At 35.2% G+C, this 9,423-nt stretch overlaps 1 protein-coding gene across 1 annotated transcript in view; it reads right to left on the bottom strand.

The window, feature by feature from the left end:
* Positions 1-1,136: 1,136 nt before the first annotated feature.
* LOC118749303 (putative alpha-L-fucosidase) overlaps positions 1,137-9,423 on the bottom strand; it is a gene marked incomplete at its 3' end in the record, with an annotated part of 21,122 nt that continues 12,835 nt past the window's right edge. Inside the window, 1 exon segment of the mRNA XM_036484101.1 lies at positions 1,137-1,386. Coding sequence (XP_036339994.1) covers positions 1,137-1,386 — 250 coding nt within the window.

Here is a 9,423-nt window from a genome sequence, read left to right as displayed (position 1 = left end):
TGAATATAAACATTTTTTCAAATACATACAGTAATCTGTTAAAGTAAAATTTTCTGATGTTCATGAAACGTATAAAGCCTGGCACAGCCGCAGACAGCGCTGCTCTTACTTGTTTTATTTTGAAACCAAAAAATATTTAGAGGTCGCTCAAAGCGCTCAAAGTTGTTCATGTATTTTATAGGGAGAAAAAACAACTTTTCGTAGCAATGGTATAGAATTCTTTAAAATCAATATTTTTCGATCTGAACTCTAGTTCTCTTGAAGAGAGTCCTCCCATTGCATTTTTTTGGGCTTTTGGCGGACCGATAAAATATAGTTACTATGAAAAAATTATTAAATAAACAATTTGGTATTATTATTGGGAATCTCCAGCAGAGAAACAGAGTTTTCCCACCAAAATGTATTTATTTTAAAGAATTCTATACCATTTCTACGAAAAGTGTTTTTTTTCCTATATGAAATATGTATGTATGTACCTACAAGGAAAATTTTGAGCGCTTTGATCGACCTCTAAATATTTTTTGATTTCAAAATAAAAAATGGGGGTATATTTTTTCGGTATAGAACAATCCTAGGGTGTGGGAGCATAAAAATTCCGACTTTACTTTTTCACATGCATTTTGGACTACCCTAATGTACATACATATATGAACATACATACCCAGCCAGCAAAATATCCGGAAACGTATCCGAAAATGGAAACAAACGATTTTATTACGAACTTCACAGAAACTTTTTCATAGTTACAGGAAACCAAACAAAAAACAATTTTAAGATTCAGCAATTATTTCAATTTGAATAAATATAATTTTAATATATTGCTTCTGACGGAATTCGAACCTGGGACCTCCTGAAAGCTAACAAATAGTAGCACACTTCTCTGCACACTCAGCTACTGGCGAATACGTATACATGTTTTCAAATGCTCAGTTTGAACAAATATTTTAAAATTATTGTTTTGAAATAAGATGATGACATTTTTCAGATACGAAAAATTAACAAACATGGAAATCGTTTTCTGAACGTTTCCGGATACGAAAAATGTACGAAAACTGCACTTTTGGCAAAAAGTACGTTTCTCTGCTGGCTGGGTATGTACATCCACAACTTTAATAAAGAGAACAAATGAAATTTACCAAGCAATAAACTCTTCCGACTTCCAATATTTCGACGGTGCCTCCCAATCCCCGTCTGACCATAGGATTTCTGGTAGGTACTCATTTACCAATTCAATTTGCTCTGGGCGCAATTTTCTATTTACATAATTTTGTTCCAAAAATATATGCAATTTATCATTGATATATAGCCGATTGAACCATTCGAAAAGTGAATAGTATAAACCAAACTTGAGTGTTGTCTCTTTGCGAATCGCGGAAGAAAGTTCACCTGAAAATATTAAAAGTAAGTATAAGATTACTTGCAAGGGAATAGGAAACACAAAACCAAAATACTAAAACATGGGTATTAAACAAAACTCGTTGTGGCGTATTCATAGTCAAAATAAAGTTAGTTGCTTTTTGACATAATTTTCCAATACTATACTAGAGTTCAATCTTTGATGCGATAAATCGAAAGGCAAAAATGAGCGGTTTATTTTGCACAACAACACTGTTTCTTGGCTGCGAAACTTCAAACAGTTCAGCCCCAGCGCGGTCTCAAATGAAGATGAAGACGAAGATGAAGACGAAGCCGAAGACGAATCGCTTGCGTTGGGGGCAAGCTGGCTAGTGTACATAGTGGAAGATGAATGAAGATTTGTTCCTAAATAAAACCTTTTTTTTTTAGATAAATTTAAAAGAAAATAAAGAAAAAAACAGCAATTCATGAAATAAATTTGTGTAGGACAGACATTTTTTGAATATACAAGAATGCCAATTAATACGTTTGATTACATTTGGTCAAAAATTTAGCCATTTCTTGAAAAACGCGTTTTTTTCACAATTGAAAACTGTTAAATAAAATGTAAACAATCCATCACAACACAGTTTCAAGCTGACCGCTTGCTTAACGTCTTCATCTTCGTCTTCGCTTGCATTGTGATCACATTCACATGTTTACTACTGCACTGTTTTTCGTTTTCGGCTTCGTCTTCATCTTCGGTTTCGTTTCCACTCTGTCTTCAACCTAAGGCCTTTCAAGCTACCGGAATATCCGACATAATATTTATTCTGGCCTCATTTGCCTTCTACGATGACTTTCGCGAACATAGACTTCGATTGCGAAGACCTCCGCCTGGAATATGGTTGGTCACGAGCCCATTTTCTGAAAAGGTGCCAAGTCCATTTTTTCCCCCCAAAGTTTGGTAAGACGTAACTAAATCGATTTTTCGTCTCTCCTGAAGAATTAAAAACAAAATGGACTTGGCACCTTTTCACACTTAGGTGACGATATACGGATGTTCGTATTGTATATTGGCAATAATAAGGGTATACGTTTGTACTTAGGAATCAGGTATATTTACATGTTATACGAACGCACCGGTGAAATATTCGTGTAAAAAAGGTTTCTTAAATGTTTGACTATTACTCATTGTCCCGAAACCTACCAAAATCCGATCAAGCCTAGCAACCTACCAAATGGAAAAACCCTACCAGTTTTGGTAGGTTTTGCCTATGTGTGGCAACACTGAGCACAGCACAGCACAGGTTTCTCGCTCTTTGCATTTCAGTCAGGGTTTCAGCTGTACGTTTGTGCGAAACGTTGCCATATGTTTGTTGTAAAACCCTGTCGAATATTTCAGATTTTGGCACTTTCACGCAAACGCACACAGTTTTGTCATAAAGAGTGGACTCTAGTTATATATCTGTCAAAAAAGCTGCAACTAAAGCTTTAAATGCCAGACAAAACTTTGTGGTTTTGCGTGATATTTATAACTTTTCCAGCAAAGTGCCGACGGTGAATAATCCTAAAATACTCGGAGTAACATTCGACAGCCTGCTCTCCTTCTCTGCGCACGCAACCGCTATTGTCAATAAAGTACAGAGCCGCAACAAGGTCCTTAAGTCGCTAGCCGGCAGTACTTGGGGCAAAGGCAAAGAAACGTTGCTGGAAACATACAAGGCAATAGGCCGGCCGGTTTTAAATTACGCAGCGCCAGTGTGGTCGCCGGGGACTAGTAGGACGCAGTGGACGAAGCTACAGACGGTACAAAATACAGCACTTAGGACAGCGACCAGATGCCTCCTGATGTCACCTGAACACCACCTCCACGATGAGGCGAATATGCTCCCAATTAGGGAGCACAACACGATGCTCTGCAAGCAGTTTTGGTTGGGAGCCACAGATGTGGCCACCCAAATAGATAGCTGCTTGCAGAGGAGCCCTCGCCGAGGCACGTCAGGAGGCATCTATATGAACTGACGGATGAAGTCCAGAGATTCATTAAGCAGCCTCTGGACCCGTCAGCTCACAGACAAGCCCTGAACGGCATTCACAGGGACGCAGTCTCGAGTTATGTAGACTCAAGACCTGTGAATGCCGTTCTAGGCACACAAACACCGGACATTGACGCGACAGAGCTCCATCTGCCTCGGGAGACCAGAACAACAATAGCCCAACTTCGCTCTGGCTAATGCAGCAGGCTAAACTCCTACTTGAGTAGGCTAAATGCGGATGTGCCGAACGAATGTCCGATATGTGGAGAGACCCCTTACGACTCGAAACATCTCTTCGCATGCCCGGAAAACCCCACAACCCTAACGGCGTCGTCCCTGTGGACCGACCCCATAGAGGCCGCACGCTTCTTGGGGCTGCCGTTAGTGGAACTCGACGACAACGACTGAGATATCAGCCGATCTGGGCGGTGTTGTTGCAGCCGCTACAACAACAACAACAACGCAAAGGTATGCCACAATGAACGCCAAGAAAACAATTTTTACTGCTATTTGCTGTGGATTTTATATATTAAGCTTTAAAAATATTAGCAATGTAATACAATTTTATGTTTCTGCATGAAAGCTCGAATTTGGACGAAACAAAATAAATATTAAACCGGCTGATTGTCAACGCGCGCAAAAAGATGGGAGTTGGCTGCGGTTACAACGATCTATGTGGCATGCTTTGTGGGTTTTCATACAATTCATCTTATCTGTCAAAGCGAATCTGACACGCAAAGCGAAGCAAGCGATTTATATGGCATCAGAGTATACTTTATTTCGAAGCTCCCTTGTGGTTAATTTTTTTTAAATTGGTAGATGATGCAAATTAATTATAGAATGCAGTGTACGTTTTTTTTTTGGAAATTGAAATACCATAGCCTTAGATATTGTGGCTATTTGGGTGGTGTTGGCTAGATTTGGTTCTTGTTTTCTAAGTTTTATTTCAAGTCTCAGCTCTACATTTAATGATAATAACGATAATAATAATAACAGAGACCGAACCCTTTATGATTTTTATAATAAAAATCATACTTTAATAGTTACTTTATGATTTTTATTTTTTCGATCATTTCTAATCGTTATTATGTGATTTTCATATTTTCGATCATCGTTAATCGTTACGTTATAATTTTGAAAAACTATTTTAACAAGTACGTGTAACATGTATTTTCATAATATTCAACTGAATATCGTGAAATATCATTACAAGAATATATTATAGGTTTGTCCCACAAGCTACTTGTAGAAAAACTCGGGCAAACTTCAAACTGTGAGCGTATATCAAAGAAACTCGAAAACTTACTTGCGGAGCGCGTATATGTAACTCGAAGTGACTTCGAGAAGCTTGGGGAACAAACCTAATGAATGGATGCTTTTGAAAATTTTAATTCATGGAAAAAGTGTGTCAAATTTCACTTGAGTTTGAAATTTTAACTGTGCCCTAAGCTCGAAGTATTATGTTGTTTTGAATTATGTACTTAATTTTCAATTTTTACTTTTTTTGTTATATTTTCGAATTTGTACTATTTTACAGTTGAAAGTCACAGCAAGTTTGAATATTTTCACTGGTTCAGAAAACAATGAAAACTAATATTATTAAATTTCTTGAGATTTATTATTTTTAGGATAATTTCCAAAATTCCAAAAATTTTGAAAATCCATCCTGAAATGTAAAAATATCAAACATCACAGATTGTCGAAAAATTCTTATGTTCATGGTACTTGTGTGTAAAAAATAGAAAATTCTTAGAATTCTAACAGAACATTTTTGAAAAATTCCAAAATTTTTCCACTTATCAGAACTTTTCCAAAATTTTGTATTGATATAACAAAGTTTGATAATTTTAAATTTTTTTTAAATTTTACAAAGCTTAACATCAAAAAATTTTTTAAATCTTCAAGAATTACGAAAATTTTTTAAACTTTCAAATACGACGAAATATGAAAATATTTTCAACATTCGAAAACTTTTAATTTCGTTTGATCATTTTTGTATATTCGACACTTTTACTTAGAAAAAATTTGTTAGAATTCCTACAATTCTCAAAGTTTTTGAAAAATAAAAAATTTTTAGAAATCTAGTATTCATCATTATATTGAATTATTATTTACTAAAATTTCTCAAATTCACAAAGTTTTGAAAGTTTTGGAATTCCATTCAAATTGTTTAAAATGGGAAACTTCAAGAAATTCAAAACTATCAAAACTCTAAAAATTTTAAATTGCGGTGATTTTTAAATTTATATACACGATATATGTTGAAAAATTTACCTCCCCCCCTTCACCCCAAGGATTGCTGCTGGGTCCGCCCCTGTACGCAGGGCCGTCGAGAGAACTCGGGCCCGGTAGTAAAAAATCACGTGCCCCTATACATACATTGTATTAATTTAAAAGCATATGACCCAAATCGCCGAAAACGAAACCAAGGAAAAAATTTTTTCTCAGGTTTCGCAGATTTTTGATTTTGGCTGGGTCATGCATATTCTCAGGTATCATGATGAAAATTCACTTAATCCTGATAAACCTTTAAATTAATGAAAATTAAAAAAGCACAACATGAAATTAAGGGTTGTTTATATTTAAGGACCACCATTTTTTGTATTGTTCTTGCTTTTCTTCGCTTGCCCGGTATTAAGTTAATAAAAACAGTATTCGATAAAATAATCAGCGTTTAACTTTCTAAGAGAAAATAAAGTCGGCAGGATTTCTAATGTAATGTAACAGTCCAAAATATCAAAGGGCTTTTTGGCGCGGAGTCCACCAGACTAAAGGATTGAAAAATCTGGTTTCTTCGAGCATTTTCGGCCTTCTTTCACAATAAAATAAAGCAGTTTCTTCATTATCCATATGTTTTCGGTGGAAAACTATTTGTAACGTAAAACGCGAGACATACGGGCATGCTTATGCATATAAACCAGCACACAAATGCGAATAATTTTGCCCTGACAGACGTCAGTATTGCGGATTAACGGGTCGTGAGTTCGAGTCCCACGGCCAGTAGGATTTTCATCTATATCGTTTTTATTCATTTTTTTATAAGTTCTATATTTTTTTAACATTGCTTTCAGTTAGTTTTTAATAAAATTCAACTTTAAACATTTAAAATAGCTAATAGTCACATAAAAAATGTGATATAAAATTAAAAATTTGATATAATAAAAGTAAGTAAGCCGCTATGGTGTAGCGGTAAGCAGTGCGCGCTTACACTCGGCAGGGCCAGGGTTCAATCCCTGGTCAAAGCAACATCGCAAAAATATAGAAAAAAGGTTTTTTCTTAACAGCGGTCGCCCCTCGGCAGTCAATGGCAAACCTCCGAGTGTATTTCTGCCATGAAAAACAGCTTCTCATAAAAATACAATCGCCGTTCAGAGTCGGCGTAAAACTGTAGGTCCCTCCCCTTTGTGTGACAACATCAAGGCGCACAATTTGGAGGAGAAGCTCGGCCAAGCACTAATATATGTGTAAGCGCCAATCCATTATTATTATTAAATATATAAATAAAATAAAATAAATATAACAAAAATAAAAATTTTTTCGCAATCGCTCCAACCGAGGATCGAACCTGGCAGCTACAGGCTTGTAGCCCGTAACTCTTACCACTCGGCGCGCTTTGTTTGCTTACTTGTACAAAAGACAACAGCTGGCCGTTTTTACCAGTGTTTTCATCGAAAATTCCCCTGATCCGAGTTAATTCCCAAAAATGTCGTCCTTTTGTTCGGCTGCTAATGCACATTTTAAAGATAGGGCTGCCAGATATCTCTGTTGCCAAACCAGGACACTTTAGGGGGGAAAGGGGGGGAGGGGCCTCTCGCTCCCTTCCCTTTCGCTTCGAAAAAATTACGTGCGAAAGGATGTAGTAAAATTTTATTTTGACAGACAAGAACAAAAACATAAAATCATGAGATCATGAGATCATTACAACGTAAGCCAGCAAACCAAAAGAACTTATCGCAACTAAAGCACAGAGAATTTTTCAAAATGTACGCACCTTTTTTATCCTTTATAAAAATACAGTTTATACTAAATACATCAAAACACATAAATATAAAATTTCTAAACTTTGTGCTAAACTCGGGAAAATTCAATAAATTTGCATACAAATTTGCAACTTTCTAATGAGACTCATAAAAATTTAAAAAATGAAGTTTTGCAGCCCATTAAATTTTAGTTTATTTTTGGTATTGGTTTTACTGAGAGTTTCTTTCATACAAACTATGTTCGACAATTCTTTTTATATGGAAGACACTGTCAGCAAAAAAATAAATAAAAAATTCTAAAAATCAACGAAATTTTCTGCCAACTTCAGACTTTCACTTTATTCATTGACTCAAAAGCTACATTTTCGAAATTTTTCTAAAGGATCTGATTGGAAGTTGTGATCTGATGACAGAGCCTCCGAGCAAATAATTTTGCACGGCACTGTTAAGTACTCTAGGTTTCATGAAAGAAAAAAATTACAAAAAAAATAGAAGATAACATTAAAATATCGAATCATATTTTTCGTTGCTGTGAAATTGCTTCAAAACTTCTGTCTTTTCCTTAGTATAATTGTAAAACTCTGTGCACGACATTTTAAACGTATTTAGGTACATACATATATTAATCATCAACTATTGCTTGTGCACAGTTCAACTATCTGGAGATGTAACTACATATTTCAAAAATGAAATCGGTGTACTGAAACTCGACTCGGGAGTAAATGACTCGAAAAACTGGAGTAAAAATGAAATTTTCGGAGCAGATTAACATTCTAAATAGTATAAGATAAAATTAGTTTCGTTCCTAAACTGTTCTGAATAAAACCTGTTAAACCGTCAAAAAGGAAAATAGATCTTAGAGAAAGAGAGAGAAGCGAAAAAGTACGGGAACGCTTCTCTGGTAAAACTGTCAAAAACACCGTGGACGCCATTTTCTGTTTACATGGCAGTTTTTTGTCATTTGGCGATCTGCTAAATTATACGCAAATACAGCAAATTATAAGCAAACGTCAGTAGAAATTATTTGGGTTAAGTTTTGCTATTTCTGACAAAGAGATTACCGTTTTTACTCTCCCATTTTTCCCCTACTTTGCTAGTAGTTTTTCCATAAACTGATTTATAACGTTTAAAAAAAAAAACGTAAATTATCGGACGGCGTATAAATTTCTGACCTTTTGTCAATAAGAGTTCTTGCGAATATTAAGCTTTCAACTAATTCGACATTAAGCCTGTTCCTGTATTTATTTTTAATGAGATTCATCTCCGAAAATTTTCTTTCCGCAGCAGCACTACTGTGTGGTAAAATAGCTAATGTCAGCTTATACTCTGCCAAATTGCTAACCATGCACACATACACAAAACATTTTTCTGGTCGTTAATCAATCTCTTGCTTTGAAAAATAAAAAAGTGATTCCGCAAAAAAAGGGTTAAAGAGTAAAAGAGATGACTTCTGTCACACCTTTCTATACAAAATCTTGGTGCCACAGAAGTGATTGGACAAAAAATTTTAAAGTTAATTATTTGTAATATATTCCTAATGTGAATGGAAAAAAGTAAAAAAAAATCTGAGCAATTTCGGGCCAATTTAAAAAAGAAATCGGAGTAAATCTACCCGATCGGAGCAGAGTCCGGACGCTGTTTACAATTAAGAAAGCGTGCTAAATTTAAAAACATGCGCATATGAAAGAGCACCAACCCAACTCATTATTCATTTAAGTATAACAAATTTAGTATAGAAATATTCAATTCAAATACGCCCATATTAAAATGAAGCGCTTTGCACTTACCGATTGCTTTTTCATAATTAAGTTAAAAAAATATTTAAATTCCATACTGCCTGTAATGGGATTTGACCCTGACCCTCTGGAAATTAGCAAATTGTGGCAAGCATCTTCACGCACAGACATGTATGTAAATGTGCATTCAAATGTTGAGTTTGAATCAACACCACGCGTGCGAGGTATGAAAATATTATTTTAAAATACGAACATTTTAAAACGATAATCAAATAAAAAATATTAATAATATTTTTATTGAGCTTTGTACCACGATTGTTTATTAGGAAAAAT

This window comes from Rhagoletis pomonella, unplaced genomic scaffold (genome assembly GCF_013731165.1).
Source record: "Rhagoletis pomonella isolate Grant_MI unplaced genomic scaffold, Rhpom_1.0 Rhpom_scaffold_00014, whole genome shotgun sequence".
Classification (NCBI taxonomy): Eukaryota; Metazoa; Arthropoda; class Insecta; order Diptera; family Tephritidae; genus Rhagoletis; species Rhagoletis pomonella.
Note: the sequence above shows the minus strand (reverse complement) of the source record. Positions and strands in the feature narration are given on the sequence as shown.